Source organism: Macrosteles quadrilineatus, unplaced genomic scaffold (assembly GCF_028750875.1).
Source record: "Macrosteles quadrilineatus isolate MER2022 unplaced genomic scaffold, UCM_ALF_1.0 Scaffold_8__2_contigs__length_117827958, whole genome shotgun sequence".
NCBI classification, from domain to species: domain Eukaryota; kingdom Metazoa; phylum Arthropoda; class Insecta; order Hemiptera; family Cicadellidae; genus Macrosteles; species Macrosteles quadrilineatus.
In genome coordinates, this window is record NW_026542601.1 from 10882534 (window position 1) to 10908374 (window position 25841).

Here is a 25841-nt window from a genome sequence, read left to right on the forward strand (position 1 = left end):
TGCCTGGACTAATTAGTTCAATTTGAAATTTAAAATGCCGGTAATTTTAATTTTGAAAATTTAAATTGCTGTAAAATTGCCAAGTTTGTCAAAAATGTAAAGAAAAGCTTTTTTATTTAGTAAACGTACTAGCAGATGTACCCTTGATTTGCAACAGAAAGAAAAATCAGATTCATAATCATACACATAGATTTAGAATAAATAATCTATGATGAAGTTTTAGATTAAATAATCCTACCACATAGTTGTTTAATTTCTTTGGATCAGCTGTCTGAAATTGTGAAATGAGCATTTGTCAGTTATTCTTGTTTACATTAAAATGTCAAAGCAAAGAAAAACATAATGAGTTTTCTCATTCTGCCATGGAGACCTTCTTTCCTAGATATATGGACCTTCTTTTTGGTTAATTTTGGCTATATTGGTTTTAGTTGTGACAGCCACCCAGACAAACAGACAGACAGACACCACATCAATTTTATAATAGTCTAGATTTTAAATTTCCTATCAAATGACAGTAAGTTCAAAAACATCGAATAACTAATATTTGAAATATCACGTTTTAGTGAATTTAACATATAAGCATAATGCATAATCCAGGCAATAAGCTATTACATTAGCAGGGAATACGCTATTATTATTTATTTACACTCTTTGATCTGTGCTAAACCCCAAAACACAAATATAGTAGTTGGTTATACTATAAACGTAATGGCAACAGCCAACATATTATATTTCCAGCAAAGCTACATCGACAAAGCGTCAAATAGAACATTTGGGGCGTAAATGATTCACATCAAAAGAACGTTTAACATTTCAGTGGTTGGGTTCACACTCTCACACCATCGCACTGTGGAAGATATGATTATTGCACTTCCTGCTAAAGTTGATGAATAGAGTCAAAACAACAGAAAGTAGAAAACATGGTTTACAAATAGAAATTATTAGTGATTGTATTTTAGTAACAGTTACGGAATACACCTAAAATCAAGGTAAAAGGGAAACTTTGAATCTTACCTGTTAACATCAACGTCGGTTGATTCCAAGATGGTTTTGGCCTTCTCAACATGACCATGCTCAACGGCTGCAAACAGGGCTGCAACAAAAAAAAATTAAATAGACTTAAGATTCCAACAAAAAATGCATAAGTACTGCTTGGGTATACTACGTTTGCTAAGATTCATTATTCAAGTCAAGCCTACCTGGAGTTAATAAGTCTAATTAATAATTAGACACAACCAGATAAAACTTTGTAGGGAGATTTAAACGTACGTTAATATAAAACACCTATTAATGGTACAAAATAGTGGTATTGTGAAGGTTTTAAGGAAGTTACGACAAGGTGGTATCGCAGTACCACCGCATTTATTTTTCCTAAAAAGTATTTAAGCTAAAAAACTTTGATGCGTGAACGGTGAAACTAAAAAGTGTGAAAATCAGTAGCACTGCGCGAAATTAACTAACTGTGAATGAGATAAGAGTTAGGACGCTAAACCTAATAATACAACTTTTCTTTCTCTTTCATTCTCAATAAAAATACTTGGAGAGAACTTTAGCCGTGACAGTCCGGTAAGTTATTGAATCATAAAGTTCCTAACTTTACCGTACTTTTTATCTGTTAATAAACAGATAATTCACTTTTTATAAATTTTCAGTGCACACAGCAACATGCTAATTGAATTTGTGAAAGTTAACTAGCAAATAAAAACAACCGTATAAAAATACCTATGAGTATATGTATACTGATTTATCACTTATAATTACTAGTTTTTATCCATTTAAATGACGTAACTATCGCATTAACAACAAAACGGTCGTTCACACTGTTAACATTACCAACAAAATCAACAGTTCAGTTCTGCTACCGTAGCACCCTTGTTAAACAGCCTTGGTGTTTATTCGACCAATCAGCTGATTCTGTGGCGCTGAACGGCCAATCAGGCGACAGAATAAATTATATTGTTGTCCCCTTCCAATCAGAGAGTAGAGCAATTTACATTGTTGACATTTACATTGTAGGCAAGGACTAAATACTAACTTGTTTGGAAACAAGAAAGTTAGATTATCAAATGTCAAACCGTGTTCCACCATGGTTCCACCTTATTTAGTGTCCAGATTTTTCTCACTTACATTTTGCACAAGCTCTCTCCTATCGTAATGTACGTGTGCTACGCTAAGCATATTTTAGTTATTGATTTTGGAGCTTAACGTGATGTTCGATTGGTTGGCAAATGAGTCTTGTTAAAATTGCGTAATATTTCAGACTATAATTTATAGTATTTAGCTTGATTTTATAAACCTCCGGAGTTTAACTAAACGAAACATAAGGGGGATTCAGTATTAGCAAACTTCAACAGTTAAAGCTCTTTAATATTATTTGGCAATCCGGATGCTAACATCTAAAATTTGAAATAACCTTGCGGAAAAGAACATCATTAATCACAAACCATAAATAATAGCACGAATTATTACATCACAAACTATTTATAATAATATACGTTAGAGTTAAGCAACAGACGTATAAAATTATTTTACAATAATTTAATAACTTACATTAATTCAAAAGCTACAACTAACGGTGAACTTTGACGCATTTGGTTGGACGACTGAAAATGGCTACAAATTCTCGTTACCTATTCATTTCCATACAATTGTCCCGACCATAACACCTCTTTGTGGTTTTCAAGCCTACGAATTGCATTATTAACATAGAGTTAGATGCAGTTGATCACAACGCCACATGGGGCTGGTGTTTATATTTGGTTGGACGACTGAAAATGGCTACAAATTCTCGTTACGTATTCATTTCCATGCAGTTGTCCCGACCATAACACCTCTTGGTGATTCTACACCGAGCCTACGAATTGCACTGTTAACATAGAGTTAGTTATGCAGTTGATCACAGAGCCACATGGGGCTGGTGTTTATATTTGGATGGACGACTGAAAATGGCTACAAATTCTCGTTACCTATTCATTTCCATACAATTGTCCCGACCATAACACCTCTATGTGATTTTCAAGCCTACGAATTGCATTGTTAACATAGAGTTAGTTATGCAGTTGATCACAGAGCCACATGGGGCTGGTGTTTATATTTGAATTTGTCATCTTGCACTGCTATTGTTGACTTAGGATACTGAACCAACACTGCTCCTGATACTATACTCAGACAATCATTGATTAATGAAGACAGAACCTAGCCGGGCGTCACACCGCGATGTGGTACAGTTCATATATATCACTGTACAAATTACGTGAAATTTTCACTGTGCAAAAAATTAAAGCCACAGAAACGTAAAAATGTTAAATTTTTATGAAACCAGATTTTTTACTTGAGAATTTTATTCCAAATTAATGAGAATGCAAAAGGAACTCAGAATAACATAGTAACGTAAAATGCTAAAAATTGAACTAGTGACTAATAATTTAAATACTACACTCTCAGATCAGATAATTGGAATAAAAATAAATGCCAAACGATGCCTTACTATGATTTGAAAATGAGTTTTTGTGCTAAGTTATTTAGGTATTGGTACTAAAAGTTTATTACAATAACGTCATTAATAATATACAACATCACACTTGCTAAAAGCAATATAATCATTTAAAATAATTAGTTATAGGGGTTGTGTACAGTTGTACTTTACGGTGCCCATTACTCATAAGTGGTGTTAATTGCGTATTAATTAAACTAACAAACGATCTCGTTATAATGTTTCCACAAACATAATAATTAATTCCAGAGGAGGCTATGATAGTGTTCAAGTTAATATTCACAAACACACTCTCCTCACCACACATTAGATGAAATACAGGAAAACATGAAAAACAAACTTGAAAGAAATCGCGTTTGGTTCACTAAATTAAAATGAATATTCATTTACAAATTAAAAGATTAATTCACTTTATTCTAGTCATATTGAACCCGTATTCAAATGCGGGTGCTGCATATTCAAGACGTGGTAGCCAAAAGTTCACTGATTTGACGTAATAATGCGTCACCACGTTGTAAAAAGTTGTGGAAATTAAGTTGTGATATAAATAGTTATTGTATTTTAACTAACTTTATAAATCCTCTAATTTGACATCAACTAATTCACGATTTGGAGAAAAATATACTGAATCTATAAAAACTTTTTAAGAAGTCTAATTAATAATAATGTTTTTACTATTAACCCGATTGACTTAGGCTTTAATAACAACTAATTTTTCCTACAGTCGCCCGGCAAAGTGGGCTTCATTGTACAGATTATAGTACAGAAAGCGGCTAACTGCTGCGTTAACTTACTTTGGCACACAGTTTTTACTTTTTCGCACACCAGTATTCCAACCAAACAACACAAAACAGCGTGCTTTTATTAGTAACGTAATACGTGTACGCTTGAAAACAAGTTGGCAACACTACGATAAACTGGTGCAGTGTTTACCATTTCGTTCAATGTTTGGATTTAACCTAAAATCGTGTTGTACATGGTTTTAAAGACTAATTATTTAATGCTTTATAGTAACTGTAAGAAATAATATAATGTGTAACGCGAGTGAAAACTGCCTTTGCTGCACTCGAGAAACTTTCTATACTCGCCTGCAGTTCGTAATTTTCCTCTCGTGTGCACCAAAGTGCCACTTCACCCACTAGTCACACAAATAAAACTATTAATCAACTTACTTTTAAAATATTTAATGTTTTACCTACTTTGTTAATTGTATACATTTAATGTATTGGCGAACGACAAAATCGGAAAATTGCATCATACGATCAGTCCTCTCATAAACCCTAATATCCAGCAAATGTTTATAAATGCAAGAAATGTTTTCGATTGAAATAAAATAAGTTTGTAAGAATCCTCCAACAACAACTATTGATTTTGCTTCACGGTTAGAAACAACATATCTAGTGCAACCAGAGTAAGTTAAATAAAACCGCAAGACGGAGAGGGTTAAAACCAGATTTGTCAAGAGTTATTTATCGTGATGAATTCAATCATAAATGATAAGAGGAATTCAGTTTACGGCGACGACGTATTCAAATGCAGGATTGAATATTCAACAAAGTGCGCTGGTGAGGGTTGACAACGGTTTATAATATTCTGTTTCCTCAGTCCTCAGTGAATGCACGATCGACTTGGGCTTGTTATTCAACTTAACACATCATGTGTGGCTTATAGGTGTATTTAGATAATGTTATTTAAATACCCCCGCCGCAGCAAACCTGTGGACAAAACGAATTTCCATTTGCTCGATTGGATTTTCAATTAAATCTATTTAAATCACATTAGGTTTAATGAATACCTAGGTTTGCTGCTACAGGGAGGGTAATAAAGTGGGGGTTTTTAGAAGTAGAATAGCTTAGTAATAAGGTAATTTGCCAAGTATGATCAAAATATATCTGTAAACAAGCAAACTACGACAGTTTACTTATTCTTCATAAGAATAACATGGTAATTTTAAATTTAGGCCTACGTTTTTTTTTTTTGAAAATTTTCCCGTACACAAAACCGTAAAAAAAACCCCTCAATATACTAAATTATTTGTTTTTCAAGCTCTAAAAATTGTACTAAGAGAAATTGGGAATTTCTTTGTTTTGAGTGTCAGAAGTGAGAAAAAAAACTTTACCCCATAAAACCCTCCGTAAACCCCTGTTCCCATAGTCTGATCAGTGGTTTGCGAACGCATTCAAGTTTAACCCGCCCTACACCTTCAAGCCAAATTTCATAAAAAACTGACAAAAATTACTGAAGTTATCGCGTTCACGGACATGTATACAGATTTGAACGAATAGTCTTTTTGGCGTCTGGGGACATATAAATGAATAAGTAAATCGGTCCCGGGCCCAGGTCTTACCATGAGACCTACGGTAATAACTACTTCCCTATAGGGAAATTCGCTAAAAGTTACCTAATTAACATCCTGACGGTCATCACATTTTTTAAATTCTATAGGCCTACTTTTCATACCTTTAATTGAAACGACGACCATACGAAGTTAGATATTAGTGAGGTATTATAATTATATAAATGATCTGACTATATAAATTGTATTGTATTTAGTTCCTAGTTGTGAACATATCTCTTAAAGTGTTAGGTGTTAACGTCCATAAGGAAATTTGTCAGTAATTAAATTTAACTGTATTGCTCAAAATACAAAATACCATTATTTTGACCCAAACACATTAGGAATCAACAATAGTGAGATTTCAAGTGAACACAGAGCAGATGAAGCTTCTGCGTTTGCACGCCTACTTGCCGTCAGTTGAGCATCACACTGTGATAACGTTGTCAAGGGTAAGAATTATTGATGATCACTGAAATAGACACAGTTTCACCTAAGTATATCAGGATACAATTAAATAAACATAGACATTGAAATAGACTGGTTAGTGCGCTCATTGTGTGGGTAGATACAGTTTAGATGGGTTAATAATTTTAAATGTTCATGAAATTGATGGTGATATTAATAGAAACTACTCATTTAGTTAATACGGGAAATATTTTCCATGAATGGATATATTTGTCACTTTTATATGTAAAATATTTATCTAGAGCCACTTTATTTATGGTAAGTTGGAATAATGTTTTAAGCTGTACAACATTACGCATACATAATGTAATGTATACATGTAGTGGATGAATAAGTTACTGTTCGGGTCATTAATTTGTACTGACTCAGGCTGATGTATCTCTTAACTTGAATACCAGGGATTCGACCAACTTATTTTTTACATGCTGTGTTTTCTTGGATATTATATTTTTCAGCTAGTAATCCTATGCATAAAAGAGTGTTGCATTATTAGTTTTGGTTTAGAAACGAAACAAGTTGTTCAAATTAAAATGTGCAAATGGCGCACAGGATCAATCGTCCTCTATGTTTTGGTACTTTTATACTTTTCAATACTTTTAATTGAAATGGCGACCATACAAAGTAGGTATTTTAAGCCAAATATGAATGAAGATGAGTGTAGGAGTTGTAGCGCGATCTTGTAGTATTGTTAGTGACTAAACCCGATATATTCCTTAGACACAGCTGTTAATTAATAGCCCATACAGCTAATGGCAACTAAAGGACCTAAAGTTTATAGTGGAATCCGAACCACATTTTTGCCTTGGTATTAACGAATTGGTCTAATTATCAGGAAAGGAGTGCGGATAGTCGTAGTACTCACTAGTGCGGACGTTAATCCACACCAGGGAGTATCGCATCCACAGTGCATGCCTAGAAATATCCACAATTCGTGACCTCCTAGTAGCTGGATTACAGGACGACGTCACCGTCCCAGTCATTGTACAGGTAGACATTGTACATACAGGTAGTCAACGAATCATAGTAGTATTGCATTATAGATCAGTTCTAGTAATGAATGGACTCTTCAATGTTCGAGAGCACTCGGAATGTATAGAGATTTGTCATCGAAACCGCAGTATATCACTTCAGTCAACACTCTGCATCTATAGCTATTGTTTCATTCATATTTGACGCACATAAACCTATTTCAAAAAAGTGTTCTCATTTGATAAGGTATCTTAAAATAAACAACATTGTAAATTTAAATCTACAACCTGAGTAGCTTTTTATATAGTAGAGTGAATATAGAGGGCTTATAATATAACCACGGACAAAAACCAATGTAATTCTAGTTAGTAAAAAAATCTATGTAAATTCAAATGTTATTTGGAATTTAATTACTTATTATTCAACCTTTTAGTATGATTTAGCTTAGAAAAATATACAATTTAATAAAGTCTTAATTGCTAAACCATAATTGCTAAAAAGCTAACTATTGTATGGTCGCCATTTCATAAGAAAGTATTAAAGTATTAAGTAAGTATAATAATGATATAGGATGTAGAGATGATATGTAGGCCTAAGTAAAGATAATCTATGTACAATGAACAAGTTGTACTATTCGACTGGAGGGAAAACATCACATCCACCCCTATCTTAGCTGATTTTAAAACAAATATTTAAGTCGATAAAACTAATTCATATTTCCTCTGTATAATTTAACATAAACACTCTAAACGGATCCAGTTTCCAAACAAACACCTTCCTCCCCACGTTGAGGGTGGTTTGAGGGGGGTGGCTGACGGTTGGGTGGATCAAGTTTAAATATTAACTCTGCCTGAATTAAGATTGACAATAATCTAGGTAGATTTACAAACAAGCATTCCCACTTTGCTCGTGTTCCAATTTACATCAAATAAGATTGGCTGATGAATTTCACATCAGTTCCAAAGATTCATTTGGTTATAAATGTATAGATTTTGTCACCAAACTCAAAACTATTTGTTTTACTAATAGAAAAAACAACTTGGAAAAAATATTTAAAATAAATTGTTGTTTTAACAACGTTAAACAATATTAAACCAACAAAATTAATAAAATGAAAACGTTATACAGTATTTTGTAAAGACGTTAGTGGTACAATAGTTCAAAGTTTTTTAACAAAGTCTGTGGTCGAAAAAAAGTTTATTGAATTTCCCTATAGGAACAGCAAGACTTAACTAAAATATAGAAACCCGGGATCAATTTACTTTTTCAATTTCATGCCTCCAGAGGTGAAAACCTCTTCGCTCAAATTTTGAGTGTGTGTGAGTGCAAGTCTTGAAATACGACAAATCGAATAACTTTTGTCAGATTTTGATGAAACTTGACATGAACGAGTAGGGCAGAATACACTTGAACGAGTTCACGAACCAGAAAGAAATTATGGGAACCGAGTGTTGTGGGGTTATAATCCTTTCCAAAATTATAACAAACTTTGTTTGGTAATTTACAATAAACAATTTTGCCTTTGGCGTTAGATAAGCAAGTTGTTTACTGAGTTTTACTTTACCACAGCCATAAATTGTTTGAACTACAGTTAAAAACTCGTTAAGTATTGAGCTAAGCCCTTCAGTATACTTACTAGTATGTGTTTATAAATTATCAAGTAATAAGCTTTTTAAAATTCAGTTTGAGATTAAAATTATAGTTGATATATTAAGGAGGTGATACGGTTTTATTCCTTACACGATTGTTTACCTCGAACCTGGACTCATTTTTACTCTCGTATTTCCAAGAAAAAGATTTCCTAAATTCAACACTAAATAGAAGCTGTGCATTTTAATATCTCGATCTATTAAAATATCTACAGTACATCTAACCAACACCGCATACCCCCATGACTTACCATGCAGGTGAATATCGATGTGATGAAGTTTCTTTCTACTGGCGCTCCGGCCAAGCACTTCCATATGATCGGTGCCAGATTCTAAAAAACACACCATGCATCACTACACAGTCACATGCGACCAAATAAAACTACATGCTACACAATCTTAGAGCACAACACAGTAACATGTGTCTACATAAATATCTACTGTGTCTAGATGGGAGTCTACAGAATGTCTAAAATCAGAACACTACAAACATTGTTCAGATGAGTGTCTACAGCCTATCCACTAATCAATGCTACAATACATTGTAAGGCATTGATTATTGGTTATTCGATAAGAATGGTACTAAACTAAACGGTTGGTACGTCTGTTTTAGTGATTTCAAACAGCTGATTGTTACAACAATGGTGTGTTTACAAGTTTGTTCTTTGCTCAGTTGCTAGTGCACCATGAAGCATGTCAACAAATGGCTACTACAAAACAAGAAAACGCATTTTGTGTTTTAGAGTTTGCTCGTAGCTTTTGTTAGTATTTAGGAGAGCTTTCGGACTAAATTTAGTAAGCAGGTACCTCGTCGAAATTGTATAGGTTGTTGGGTGATACAATTCACTGGACAACTGGATATTTATGTGCCGGGAAGAGTTCGGGTCGTCCTCAGACTCCGCCAAACGCTGTGGAGAGAATCGAAAGCTTTGTAATAGCCATATTTTGTTGACAGGATTTTTGGTACTCAACTAAACAACTGAGAAAAAAACATAACCTAGTCAAAACAAACTTATAAACACGCCCTTTCCATTGTTGTAACAATCAGCTGTTTGAAATCACGGATATTTAATTCTGTCTTCTGACTCACAAGTTGCTGAAAAGTGTATAGTTGGCTGTCCAAATGAAAACACAAGAAATAACCTGCATGGTTTACCCTTATATTTGAAGAATCCAAGATTGAGTTATACAATTGATTTAATCTAATCCTGATGGATATTCCCACTTTAGTTTTTACTGTCACTTTTTGGTGAAATATCACAACAGCGTGAAGAAAATAAAGGTGTGTGGTAAAAATGTATTTTTATGTAACATACGTTCACGAGTGTCGCGATAGGGAGATTAAGTTTATACAAGTATAGTAATAAAAGTAGGCTCAGTAAAGTATACACAAATAAAGCACGTGTATAAACATGGTATAAACTCTGTGCTAGGTAGGCAAACATCTAAAGCATGCTAATACATTTACACAACATCAATTAACCATTCAGCCTTGGATACAATATACATACTACAGAAATTACATCCAAATTCAATTACTTACGTTTTGTTTACTAACGTGATCGTCATCAGACTTATTAATCGTGTGTTTTAGAACTCTATATCACACAAAATTACACAAAATTAACTAATTTATGTTCCAGACAAATACAAAAACCTATTTGTAGCACTATTTATCATCTTAGTTCTCAGTATTTTCATTACTGAATACGTACACAGTTCATACACAGTTAATAAACGTACACTAATCTTCAATAGCGTTTTCAATTTTACCCTTTTATTTGAAGTTGCTATACTAATTTGTAGAAACAATTCCCTACAAGCAAAAATTACTTGTAAGCAAATAAACGCTACGGTATTTTTTATGATTTCGAACAATCATGAAAATGTCTACTAATTAATTTCTTAAACAATAACATCACTATTTAAATTGTCCATTTATCATACAACATAAATTCTTCTACAAAAAATAAATTAATGTTAACAATTTTAATAGCGGGATACAAAGATAATTTTAGTTTTAACTCATTTTGATTAAATCATAAGTATTTAGTGTTGTGAAAATGTTAGGAAAGCCTTTCTATTTACGTTTTGCTTTCATTATAATTAAAAGCGTTGTTTGTTGATTCAGTTTTACAGTTTCACACGCATGTAAGAGATGATAAGAGACAGTTTCTCTGTTGAATTTTCTCAGAGAAACACAAAACTTTTAACAATCCTGAGAATGTTCTGAAGACCGATGCAAATATCTTCGCGTGGAAATCGCCCAGACAACTGACTTTCACTCTTCTTGTGAGATTTGCAAGTAAGTAGCCTATAAAAGAGGATGTTTGTATATTTGGCAGTGATAAACTCAGACACCGCTGAACCGATTGCCACGAAACTTGGTACATACGTGTAGAATGCCATGGAATAGGTTTATACACCATCAATTTCGTGATCCGTCCAATCGGCTCCGCCCCAGTGGCTCTGGAGTTTCCCATGTTAACCTTATGAGAAATGGAATTAATGAATCTTAACAGCTGTTTCAATTAAACAAGTTGGTTCTGTTCTATGATGTTCAATAGCATTAAAGTTACAAGGATTACCAACAGGGTGCAGCACTATTATTTCTTTTACATTATTTATGACAACAGCTAATTTGCAACCAAAAGTTGAGTGAGCATAGCGAACGAACTTCAACCTGGAGGCGAGTTAGCGTAGTGAACGAGCTAACTTGAAGGCAAGTGAGCGTAGCGAACGAGCTAACCTGAAGGCAAGTGAGCGCAGCGAACGAGCTCCAACCTAAAGGTGAGTGAGCGTAGCGAACGAGCTCCAACCTAAAGGTGAGTGAGCGTAGCGAACGAACTTCAACCAGGACGTGATTGAGCCATGCGAACGAGATCATCTTGAAAATACTGTCATTAATAACCATGAATGAAAATAACCATTAATAATAATGGTTCCAGCTTAATTATTAAGCTAGCATAACCTAGCATTAATATAAGAGCAATAATAAAGAATCGAGTATCCTTTGTACTATATGTGTTTCATTAGTTGTCGTACGTATTTTAATTTAGTTATAAGCACTTCATATACAATAAGACAATTAAACGTTACGGTACTTAAATTATAAATAGTCAAAGGCAAGACAACGTCTGCCGGGTTCAGCTAGTTTTGTATAAAAGATAGAGTTAATAGTTTTGTTAACTGTAAAATCACTTTCTGAATTCCTAAATTCCCCCATGTAAGTTAATAACTATCAGTTTACAGCCAATTTCCCGAAAATATTTTTGAGATATACTCATCTTCAGTTCAAACTGAAGGATATAAATAAAAATACGTGTAGAGTAAAACAACTGTTTATCCTAACTTGTCTTAACTGAAAGATAAAATACACTTTAGAGGTGGAGAAGTTTAATTGAAACAAAATATTGTTTTCTCTTGCAATAACGTAAGTGAGTTTGATTTTATTATTTGCCTATAAACACTCGACCAGTGTGAACAATAAAGACAAAGTATGCAGATAATCATTTTCATACATTTTTCAATTTGATTTGAATTGCTATTCTGATTGATTTGAGAATAACACAATGGTTTACAGTTCATGAAAATAGGCAACTGTCTATCACCACTGCTCTTGCTATAACTACTCATTTTCAGTTAACCGGATCATCGAGTGAATACTTCATCTGTAGTGGACGAAAAAGTGATGAAAAGTGGGATATAGTACGATTAAAATACGTCAATCGTTCTAAACCAGTACAAAATAATCACAAGTAACAGTTATACAAGCTGTTACGGTATGGTAACAGCTCCTCTAGTGACTGAGACCAGATTCATAGTGATCTTAAAACAATTGGTACAGTGTGTTAGTACTAGGTGGGTATGGGCGGTATGGGTGATGAAGTTTTAAAATTGTATAGTCTGTAAAAGATGCAACGTTTTATAAAATATCAGCGTAAAATATAAAAGTAAATTTTATGATCATTAATTCATATTATTTTAATAAATAAATACATGAACTGTTAAAAGAGGTTCCACGTTTTACACTAATTTATAAGCAGTAAAAAACTACCGACTGACAAAATTTCCATAGAATCTGCAACTGATCGATGGGCGATTAATAATTCTGGCAGAAGAACTAAGAGCTTAATTAATAGGCCCATCAAGGCAACAAAGCCCCCTGCCGTCCGTCATAGATTCATTATTCATTCACATTACTTTTTAATTCGGAGTAAGACTTAATTTGGAAATAATAAATTCACACTGATTTTTACGCATTGACAATGATAGGGAAGGTCTAAGTATATTTGGTTAATGGACGGTTAAAGAATGGAATCATAGGGAATGTAGTTTTCTTGGTTCCAATAACCTTGCTTTCGAATCTTCCACAAATATAATTTGGTAAATTTATCTATAAACAGCGTAAATAAAATTGTACACAATATACAACAAATGTAAAACAGAGCAACAAGGATTTCCTACAATTCGTTTTTCAGCATGCTTCTCATTAACACGAAACTGTACTGTAATATGTGTCACAGCTTACAGCAAGGTTTTCTAAACCTTCTAGATTCAACAATAATAATTTATATACTTGAGTGGGGACAGAATTTGTTATAGTAATGCTCGTACGTTAAATTTTCTATTCGTTAATGTCGTTAACACTATTTACGCGAGTTGCGTACACTACACCTACGGCAGTGTATTAATTACTAAAAATCACTACTCATAACTTCTAAGAGAGGTTATGTTTTCGTTTCGTCATTGCCACTGACAATGGTGCAACAAAGCACTGTACCATAACACTAATTGCACCACTCAACAATTAAATTGACCTGAACAGCTGATTCGTTGCAGTTCGAATCATTAACAATTTTACTTCTTCTCTCTCAATCCTTGAACCTCATTGGTACGGTACCCGTGTTGTTACGAGTAAAACTATGATGTTATGAAAGTAAATCATGCTGTTATGTGAAACTTTTCAATTCTAAGACGAACCGAAATGGCTACTTTAAAACACGGTCGTAGGTAAACACTTTTAGACTTACAACACTGACGATGTCGGACATAAGTCCCATGTATTCGCATGTGGGAAGCAATACTAGATCAATCACACAAAGCCAATCACCCAATGATGGATGTAACGTTTCCTCGGCTAGATGACCTATCGATATCAATCGATTTGTCTTCGTAACGTGTCCACGTGCGGACTATCGATAGGTCGATATCTGTGATTCGATTGAAACCGCCATAATCACAATATTAAGAACAGCGAATGTTTTGTATTTGTAGCTTGTATAATCCTAGGAAAAAATTTAGCTCACTTTGATTACACCGATGGAATCATCTACAAATATGATTTTCAAAAATCCTCGCAGTATTTATGGAACATTAAAGACTAACTCTTAAATAAATTCGAACAAGTAGTGATAAACTAAACGGCAATCAACACTATAGGCATTAATAGACAGTTAAGGAATTCGAAGCTGAAGAAAAATTCCTTTCATCCATATTAGATAAAAACCAATATTTGAAAGTTATACGCAACATGATATTTAAAAAAAAAATCTGAGGTTACACTCTGCACTATACAAAACAAAATCGTCCGTTTTCGCTACGAAACTTTTAATATGAAACTGCCAAATACAACACAAAAAAACTTTAAATACCTGATTAAATTTAATACTTTACCTTCAACAACAACGATTAAATCTTACTACAGTACTACTCAAGAACTCATAAAACTGTATTTAAGGAACAAAACTTTTCTAACTACAATTGTTCAAACAACTCACCATAGATATCCTCAGCATACTTCCTCTTCTTCCCCCGCTTATTGGGCACGTCTTCCACATCATCCCTCTGCACTTCCATTTCTTCTTCCACAACTTGAAGTTCTATAGGAGTTTCCTTCGGCTTTTCCAAACTCTTCTTGAACTGCGCCAAGACAGAGTCACCACCTTCTTCGCCCATTGCCATCAACACTTCTGGTCCAAACTTTTGCACGATCTTCGCCAACCGGTCGGTTCTAAGGGTTGAAGGTTGGTTAAAGCAGTCCGTAGTGGATATGCCGAGTACTTTGATGTCACTAGATGATGTTTTTGGATGCAGAAAGTTTTCTGAAGGCTTCTTCGATTTCTTACAAGATTTCTTTCTTGAAGGCATCCTGTCTTCGGGGGCTGAATAGAGACTGACAACAGGTAGAGGAAGGATGTCTTCAATGTCGTCTTCAATTTCTTTATCTTCTGCGATACAATCTTCTGGATCTTTTTCAGCGAACTTCTTTCTCACGAATATCGATGTGTTCGACTCTTCACGAATTGCTTTTCCGTCTTTAGTCAAAAGCTCATAATTCCTTATGATCAACTCTTCAGTGGAATCTTCTTCTTGTTCTACCAGATGTTTTTTATTCTTAAAGATAGATGGCTTCGTATTGTTTTCACCTGTTAGGACGTTGCCAAAGCTTCTAGGGATTTCTTCCTCAACTTCTTCATCAATTTCAAACCGCACACTGTATTTTCTCTTTCGTTTTACCGCTATTACATTCGGGTCTCGGTTTTCTTTAAAGCTGTCATCTAGAGGGATGTTTAGTTCTTGAAATGGTGTCCTCGGTGGTTTCGGTGGCGCAAGATTACTTTTCAACGTAAAGTCTTCAAAGGCCGGATTCAGAGTGCCCTTGTTTTCAGGAAGATTGAGGTATTCATCGACTAGTGTATTTTCATAACAAGACGTATTCTTGCTGTCTCGTATAACTTCGTATTTATTTTCCTTGCAGTTTGAATCGTCTGTAAGAGTAGAACTTCTGCCATGCTTGCTTCCTGACTTCTTCAATTTATCTTTCTTCTTTTTATCTTTTCTCACTGTTTCGTATTCATCTCTTGGTATTTCTTGGTTACCCAAATATTTTCTAGAACTTTTAGAGGACTTCTGTCTATCTGTAACTTTGCTAACGTTTTTCACTTCGGTCAAAACGTCTCTTATCTTCTTTCCTTTTCTAAAACTACCACCGATGTTTCTTTGAAGATTTAAGTCACCACATTCTCCAAAACGTGTTCTCTCTATATTGTTTTTTCCTTCCTGGCATTCTATGTTTTTAACAGGGATTTCCTTTAGGCAACTTCTTCTTCTTCTGGGAAGTTCTCGGTCTCGCTCAATCTCGAAGTAGTCGTTCCTCCCCCACGTTACACCACTGCGCCTTCCTTGATCTTTCGTGTCTTTGTTTTCTTTCTTCTCTTTGTGCTCTATTATGTCACTTATCTCCTCGTAGCTGTTACACTTGTCTTGAAGAGTTTCTGATTTGTTAATTTTATTCTCGTAACCATAGCTCCTTAGGACGTCACAGCTATTGCTCCTGTCACGAATAACTTCATACTTATTATTAACAATGTGCTGCTCTCTGTTACTCTTTTCACGTTCGATTTGATTTATTGCTCCATTGAACCTGCTACTTTCATCGTTCAGCTCGTTAGTACCTTCGCCACGAATAACTTCATAATTATTGTCCCTGTTGGAAGAATTGTTGTCCCGTAACGCTTCGTAACTGTTACTTCTGTCGCGGATGACTTCGTACCTGTTGTTCCTAAACGGATTCAAACCAAAGGACTGATTTTCACCTCGTATCACTTCGTAACAGTTGCTGCTGATGGTATTATCACATATGTTATTCTCACCTTCAACAACTTCGTAACCGTTACCTTCACATTCGTTACTCTCACGGACCACTTCGTACCTATTACTTCTGTTTCTCTCGTAAACATCACTTCCACTCGGAACTAAGCAATCTTTCTCGACACGAACACTTTTCTCTCTTGATGCGTTACCACTGTTCTTGCACCCGCTACTTCTAGCTCTGGTCACTTCATACCTGTTACTACAGCAACTGTTTTTCTCGCGCACCACCTCGTACTTGTTATTCCTCGCACTGTTACTAACTCCAGGTCTCTCAGGGGTCTCGGCGACACTGGCCAATCGTTCGTAGTCCAACCTGCACCTTTTGACGGTTGGTCCTATTTCCCGCGTCGGCGCACCTGTTGGCTCAACAGCTGTTTTACACTTCCGCCCAGCTGATTGGCGTAGTCTGTTCCCCACTCGTCGTAGACTCTCCCGGAAGGTCATTCGTCGGAATCCGGACGGTCCAGCAGCCGCTGATGCTGAGGGTGTTGATACCATCTTGAACTTTTGGATGATTCTTGAGATGGTTGGATATTAAAATATCAAGCTTATAAATTCATAAAGTGAGCCTTGAAATTATACATTTGTGTCCTGAAATGGAATAGGAATTTCAATTTGTGTGCACCATTTTAATGTTTTACTTCAGATAACATTACTTTAAACTAGATTAAACTTTTATGACGCAGATACACCGGGGTGCTGTTGATTCGTTGGCCGAAGAGTTGAATGAATGGAATGAAACTTTGTTACTGACTAAGATCAGCTGGTTATTTAGCCACGTTCATAGCCAATGAACAAGGACAGGTGGGTTCAATTTTGAACCAATAACAATATTTGGACTTCCTCAGATCCAAAACTTAAGGTTTTGAAGATTTTAGAGCAGCAATTTTTCGTTTGAATGTAGGCAAAATAAAAAAAACCCTTGCATTCCCATATTTTAAAAGATAGTGTTTTTTTACACAGAAAGAATGAGACTAGTTCTATTAAAAAGTTCTACGAGGGATTAGGAGATGTTAATAATGTTCAATGCAATTTATTTTGCAAATTTTTTTTATTGAAAAGCTACTTGGCACGCATTTAACTTTGTACAATTTATTCAACGTTTCCTTGAGCCTTTTTAATTTGGAGTGTCTTATACGTGATAAATTTCTGTAAGGACTTATTTTCCTCAGCACCCGAGTATCAAACGAAAATATACAACTCATCAGTGAAGTGTAAGCAGGTTATGTAAACAAAAACAATTATTACGATTTTTTTGCTAAAATTTACATCGTGACCATTAACACGTTAGTCTCAAACACTGAATACCTAATAAATCAAATCAAATCCAAATCTGTTTTATTTCAAAAATGTTTGCAATATATATAAATTAGAAATAAAAAAAATAAACAAATTAGCCTCAGACCGTATCATTTATGGTATTGTATAGTAATTAAAATATTCAATATTAGTTTAATCCGAATGGAAATCCGCATTATTTACAGTTTTGTTATTTTCAGCATCAAAATGAAAACACGACACCGCTGTTGTAACGCGGTGAAAAACGATGATTGATGCCTGTACAAACGAAGCGTCTGTGATCGTCATCGTTTGTCATCGTTGACCGCCACCTGAGTCCGGCTAACGATAACAAATAGGCTAATAAGCTAACTTTAGCGATACAATGTGCGAAAGCGATGGAGCAAACGAAATGGATAGATCTAGTTAGCTAAAGTATGCATTGCAACAAATGATATGGATACAGCTACCGAAGGTGAAGCAACGGAAGCAACAAACGATAGTGATAGCGACTTGCTGAGAGAATAGCAAACTAATAGATTTGTTTAAATCAGCCTAACTTAATAAATGACTTAAATACCTAATCAGGAGCGCCACTAGATAATACAGTTATACAACATAAATCGTTACATAAATTGGTATGATACTAGTGCAGTTACCATTTACTATTCGGAAAGTCATTTATTGTTCACATTTCAAAGCAAAAACGTTAAAACAAAATTAACGTTTTGACCGTTCTCTGTCAAATATTATTCATTATTTAAACTGACAGTCATACCAGGACAGATTTATCGCATAAATTAAATATATAGGTATCCCTAACATGCTGAGTGCGTAAATTTCTTTTTTACGATAGCATTTAACACCATTTGGATTACTAGGAGGAGTTCTGTTCACAAAATAACCCTTTTCAAATAAATAATCTATATAATATAAGCACAAAAAGCTTGAATGTGTAAAGCGATATGTCAAGACGACCTAAGAATGGGTGGGGAAGGTAGGGAAATACCTGGCAGCTCATATCATACATCTCTGTGAAGTCCAAAACGAAATCGGATATTTGAAACCTCGTGTTTGTAAATCGCGTCAGGTTCATGCATCACTGAACACTCTTTCATCCCTCCATCAGAAATCAAGCTGAATTTGAAATGGCAATATTGTATAATAAATATTCTGTTATTTACTGATTTAAAAGTTGAGGTGTATTGGATTTATTTGAATACTAAACTCGGTGTTGTTTGATGTATATCGAAGCGAACTAGGCATTGAAATATTAATTTCATAATCTACAGTGTTTTATCTTTTTCGTTTTGATTTCGGACATTATTTTAAAATTTAAAGAAATACATAAATCAAGAATTCAAGAGAAATGGAGACGTGTAGTTAGTATGATGGCGTAAAGTATGATGAAAGTTCAAAGGTTAAAAGAAGTTGAGGGTAGAATGTATTTAACCAAAAACATTTTTGAAGAATCTTTTCCACTTTTTACATACAAGCACGTTTTAGTGTTGTGTAAGTGTTTATACTTAAGATTTAAGTTGACACTCGATCTTAAAATACACACAAAAAAAGTCACAAAAAGTTGATTTAATACTTGTGATTATTTAAAATTATTGTAAAGTTTCCACGTGAAGAATGTTCTAAACTACATGGACAATTAATTGGACAATATTAATATTATGTGAATATATTACGGTAGTAAATAAATAACAACTGAGAATCCTGAAATTATTTTTTCTATAAAGTGACATTTTCGGACTTCAAATTTCAAACTAAAAAAATCTTAGTAAATACTTAAATTAGTTTATATGATTGGTTTAGTGTAAATATTTGAATTTACAGATGATTTTTAAGGGGCAGGATCAACCAAACCGTGATTACACAAACTTGACAAATAAAATGAAAATTCTCAAAGTTCTAAACAAAGGACAAAGAATGGATATCACAGAAAAATATTCTATATAAAATAAAACCGGAAAAATCCCAATAAAATTTTAAATCACCAAATAATTTTATTTTTCTTTTTTACAATTATACAATCTATAGTTAATAAATGTCCAAATCCTGTCCCTTAAAAATTATCTGTAATTTCAAATTATATCTCCACAAAACCAGTAATATAAACAAAGTGAAGTATAAACTATATATTAATTTAAGTTTGAAAATGGACAAAGTCCGAAATGTGCCACTTCACGAAATAATATATTAATTTCAGGGTGTTCAGTTGTTTTTAATTTACTTCTTTAATATATTAGCATCCCTATTTAGTAAAAAATCATCTTAATAATCAGCAAATAATACGTCTTCCAGCACTTTTTGGAGAAATAAGCTTAATTTTATGAGATCGAAAGATTGTATACTGTATATGGCCAATAAAAAAATAGCATTGTAACAATTACCCAAATTCTATTTGAACTGTCATAATTATCTACGACAACCACATAACGTAGTGTGCAACTGACTAGTTATGCATAACGTGTGGTGCAGCTTACGTAGGATTAGACACACTAATGGTACAAGCCAGAACGCGAGGGAAAGCTTAGGATCAGCTGTTTCCCGGGGTTTTGCCCCCCCCCCCAATAAAAAAATCAGCCAGAAACAATTAACCAGGGGTTATTTGTAGAAGATCCCTATTTTTTTTCCAAAAACACGGAACTTTGTAAGTTGTATGAAATTAATTATTGTATATTGTGAAAAATAGACCCTACAAAACCGATTCGAAGGTAAATCAATACAACTTTAACAACGGTAAATAAACAGAGAAAAGTTGTGTTAATATTTTTTTTTTTTGTAAATGCTACTTGCCAACAAAATAAAATACTAAACACAAAACTGTAAACTTTATAAAAATGGTTGAATAAATAAATGTTTTAATACAATATTTAAGTGTTAACATGAAAGTATTTGAATTTTTCTAATTTGTAATCCATCAAGTTTAATCAGAATATAAAACGATTGTATTCTTAGATTTTAAAATATTTACGAAATTTGTTCTGAGTGAGTTTTACAAAGTATATTAATTTTATCGAGAATATAGTAACTAGCAGAAAATTATCACTCTATGCTAGATTTGATTATTATTTAACGAAACAAGGTTTTGGTATTTTACGAAATTGGCAATGTATTTTACTAAGACGCATACTATTTCAATACAAACTACTGTATATACATTTAACAATTAGAAATATTTCCGACGTTGGCACTACTGCTTGAAGCTATTATGGTACAAGACTGGCCACTCTGCTAATCAGCTGATTGTTTACTACAGCTGGTTAGTGGTTAGGCACTCCCTCTCTGATCAGCATGTAGCCTCGCAAACCGTTCTATTAGTTGATTGAAGCTATCCCATTAAATAATCTCATTATGGTACCGGGTTTCTGTGATAGTTTTCGGGTGCCCCGTGAGTAATGTTTAACTAATTTAATCCAACCACTTTATATATTACCACACGCACACTGGGCACACTTAATATGAAATACAAGTTGACATTTTTAAGTCTTGTAATGTTTTTAAATAATAGGATTCTCACATGATTAACATTGAGAATGTATAAAACTCAGTAAAATAAAAATCAAATGACAAAAGCCAGTGCTATAAACTGATATTCGTAGAATTTTGACACGAATAGTTTCTTAAATGAACATGAGATGAGGCAAAAGTATTACAGGAATGCCTGAAATATTAAGTCGCTTCGAAGTAAACAAAATTATAGGCGATGAAGACGAGATACCCCTTGCATTTTTAGTTGAAGACCCAAGCCAGGCAATACAATTTGCATATTTTAATTTAATGATATACTTATCTTAAGACACGGGCTAAGGTTTTACCCTCGTTTGGGGATTTCTCTTTTAACCACCTTCAAAATATTACTATCGAACGTGCTTGAATAAATATTAAATGAACAATTAGAATACTAAAAAATATTTTAAAATTATAAAACCTTTTTTTAATAGTTTTACCATTTTATTATAAATATTTATTTCGATATAACCAGTTGTGAAGTACACTATTGATTATATCCAGTCATTCTATGATAGTGTAGGCCTACTCTGTGTACGGGGCTGTGTAAAGAAACGTAAAAATACCCGCGCCACAGCAAACCTGCAGTTTAGGCGAATTTCCATTTCCTGATTGGATTTACACTAAAATGCCTCCGTAAAAATATCAAATTTATTCCCTTTTTAAATAGAATTAGATTAACGAGAACATAGGTTTGCTGCAAAAGGGAGGGCAAAAAAGTGTAGTAAAATCTTAATAGTTTAGTAAGAAATTAATGTATTTTCCAAATTTGATCAAAATATGTTCATAAACAAGTAAACTACAAGAGTTGACTTATTCTCCAATAGAATAACATGGGAATGTTAGATTTACATTTTTTTTATTTTCTCCGTAACCATTAGGCGCATAATGACGCTTCAATATACAAAATTATTTGTTTTTTAAGCTCTACAAAATAAATTGTAAAATTTTGTGTTTTTAGGGTTAAAAATGGGAAAATCCTATTTTTACCCCATAAAACGTTTATACTTTTAACGTAAAATTATTATTATAAAACTATTAAAAAATGTATATACTGTATGAATTTGAACGAATGGGGTTTTTGGCCTCTAGGGATCTCAGGTCTTACCATGAGACCTATGGTGATAGTTTATTCCCTATATGGGAAAATTGCTCAAATGTATGCTTTTTGTAATAATAATGGCATATTTAAGTATCTTAGTACACAAAGCATTATTCAAAAACAATATTTGGAAACTCATTGTATCCATCAAGAGGCTTAAAACAATTATTTAAAATAATTGTTTCACTAAAAATAGTACGACGCTGAATTCCTGCACAGGTGGTGTCGGTGTTGGTGTGAGATTCATATGAAAAATATAGAAAAATACCGAACACTCTGTGGTGATATTGGATCAGATTTATGAATTCTAGTGAATCGAAGCAGTGTCAAGTGAAGATGGTTTTACATTTTTCTACAGAACCGAACAAATGAAACTCATTCTCTACATTTCTATAGAACAATAGATCATCTCTTCCCTCGCCCTCAAAGTGTTTATTTTGTATTTCAACGCAGAACAAATAATAGAAGATAAGAAGAAGATAATAGTTAAACATGGTAATCATTTGAAAAGTTCAAATGATTACTATCTTTAACTATCTTCTCTTTTCAATCATTCAGCTAAATCTTTAACAACATAACCAGTAGTTCAAAAGGATACATAATAATTCGTTTATCTTACAATTAATTTCTGGATCAGCATTGTACGTGTTATTAAATTTACGGAAAGTAAATAAAAGAGACATTTTATAACCCTTAAAACATATATTTACACCTATTTTACTGTTACTCACAAGACGGTAAATATACGAAAAATATGGGACGTCATTTGCCTAATGGGTCTGATGATGATTGGAGTGTCCAATCGAAATCGGTCATCACTTACCATATTTTTGTATATTTACCGTCTTGTGAGTAACATTATAAGCGTAAATTTATGTTTGAAGTGTTATAAGACGTTTCTTTTATTTACTTTCCGTTACTACAATTCTCGACTAATATTTTTAACAATATTTGTAATAACATTGTAAAAATATTTGTAATAACAACAATATTAACGAGGTGGCGTGAGTCTCCTAGTAAACTTGTTTTAGTAAATTTGTAAAGCATGTATTTAAACGTAGTAATTAATTTTGTTTAATTTTTTTGGTTGATACTTTTATTAATTTATCTATTTAATTAATTAAAATAATATTTTAGAATTTTACCTTAAATTATATAATGAATATTTTGTCAAAGAAAAAATAATAAGTTTTGAACCAAAAAAATTTAAAAATAAGTTGTACAATCTAACGCAAGAAGATCTATGTAAGAATTTTCAGAAGATAAATATCCTAAAAACCAATAATATAAAAAGACTCTGATCTATGTCTATAAATCATCTAGCAGTCGCTCAGAATTAATTCCGTGTTCTAAGCTATGACAATCATCACCAACTCACAACATATAAAACTACACAATCTATTAAAGTTTCAACTAAACTTTACAGGAAATTAAAAATGTTTGAGAAAATTATTATTCTCCGGGAAATTTTGAAAAATAAAGCTATAAAAAAGGTATTTTAGGATACAAACACATTTTATTTTTAACCTTGTAATCCTGAAATTTGAAATAATCCATTACCCTGGAGTTTGTAACACGAATCGGATTTGTAGAGGTTGAATGAAATGCTTGTATCCCTTTATCTGATTTTACATATTTTAAAATTATATTCGTCATATGATGATTTAATTTCAACGAATGTTAAAAAATAATTTAACGAAAACATGTTCATGGAAGTCCCTTGAAGGTATTTTTGTTAGTTTAATATTCAATATTCCAATAGCAACGTCACATATGTGATATTTCCAATTCATAGAACTGGTGGATATTGGATATGACGTTTGACTCGTGTATAACTTGTTGGAAATATCAAATCTTTTTACTTGAAACGGAAAATAAATCGATGGTTTATTTAACAATTGTATGAAAAATTTCCGATCACGTTAGAATCTCTGAACTCACTTTTCGATTTTAAAATAATTAGTTAATTAAAAACTAACAAGTACAAATGCGAAAAGCAAAAATCGAATCAGAATTAGTTCACATTCGGTTACTCCGTCAAAATATAAACACACCTGGTTTCAAAAAGAGAGGGAAAGGTAACAGCTGGTAGTTTATCAGTGGGGCCAACATCGCGTTAATAAATAACCCTGCGTTTACATTTCTGACTTTATGCCCACTAAATTACCCGCCGACCTGTGTAATTTCACCACAACTTCATCTAGAGACGTTGTTTAGAAGTTAATTTGGATGGCAATGTTATTTTTTGGACATTTGATTACTTATATTTCGAATACTAATATTAATTAGCGTAAAAAATCCTTAAAGATGATGTAGATTTTTTGTTAATCAATTTTGTTTTTTTAATGTCCTGCTTCCTCTATGTATAAATCACAGAGTATAAAACTTTTTTTAATGTTAAGGTGTTGTTACATATGGAATACAAGTAATTTCAATATGTTATAACAATTCGATATATTACATTGCTTAACTCGAGCTATTACTTTTTATTATTATACTATAAAATCTACATTTTACGTTATCGACATTATACGATACTTAAAAATCTGCATGAAGAGAAATTGTATTCATATTTTTTAAAAGTATTGATTGTACATATCTTTACCGATCATAATAGACTAGATATAAATAAATGTCTTTGAATTTAGCACTACGTTGTTTTCATCAATACGCAAAACACAAATAAAGTCAAAGTTAGCTTGGTGAAGTCACTAATTAGAGAATTAGCTATTTTGAAGTTCAATTAATTATATAGCCTAATGAGTGTTCTGTTGAATATACAACGATATAGTTTACTTACATTACTTGATTATTGGTAATCATTATGCCAAACAATCAACACTCTCTGAACTGTGTGATATTATACTTATCGACTATAATTATAAACGCCTCCATCAACTGAACAACCGAAATATTTTTAAAAAACGTACCTAAATTAAAAACGAATTCCTAAACTTGTTTCAAAATAGCAAAAACACATCTGAGAAAAATAAAATTTAGATATTCCTGACACAAAATCAAAGCTTTGCGCAAAAACCGTTGTAGTGATTTAAAAATCAAAATGGCGCACACAAATCAAAACACTTAACCCTAATCACTCGGCACCTTGTTATCACCACAATCACCGGGTCTTGATATCTCTTTGATCACCACACTCCCACGCGAAAACAAAGAACCGAGAAATCACAAATCAGTGCGCTGCGACTGAGCAATGCGCAACGGAAGTTTAGCGCGTGCGCTAGATCCGGCTTGATAATGACAACTGCAGCAAGCAGCAGTACGTTACACGGGGGGAGGGGAGAGTATTGTGTATAGGGGTGGCAGCTGCAAGGCTGTGTGTGTGTGTGTGTGTCGCGGGGTCCTTGCGCAAAT

General features: G+C 33.3%; 1 protein-coding gene across 3 annotated transcripts in view; it reads right to left on the bottom strand.

Annotated features, from left to right (window-relative positions):
- LOC129000097 (ankyrin repeat and fibronectin type-III domain-containing protein 1-like) overlaps positions 1 to 25841 on the bottom strand; it is an 88329-nt gene that overhangs the window by 19230 nt on the left and 43258 nt on the right. For 2 of the 3 annotated variants that reach the window (XM_054426990.1, XM_054426991.1), the window contains exon 2: positions 1015 to 1093. In XM_054426990.1, the coding sequence (XP_054282965.1) occupies positions 1015 to 1093 (79 nt within the window). Of the gene's footprint in view, positions 1 to 1014; positions 1094 to 9165; positions 9247 to 25841 lie in introns of all 3 variants that reach the window. The other variant, XM_054426989.1, reaches the window with a different exon arrangement.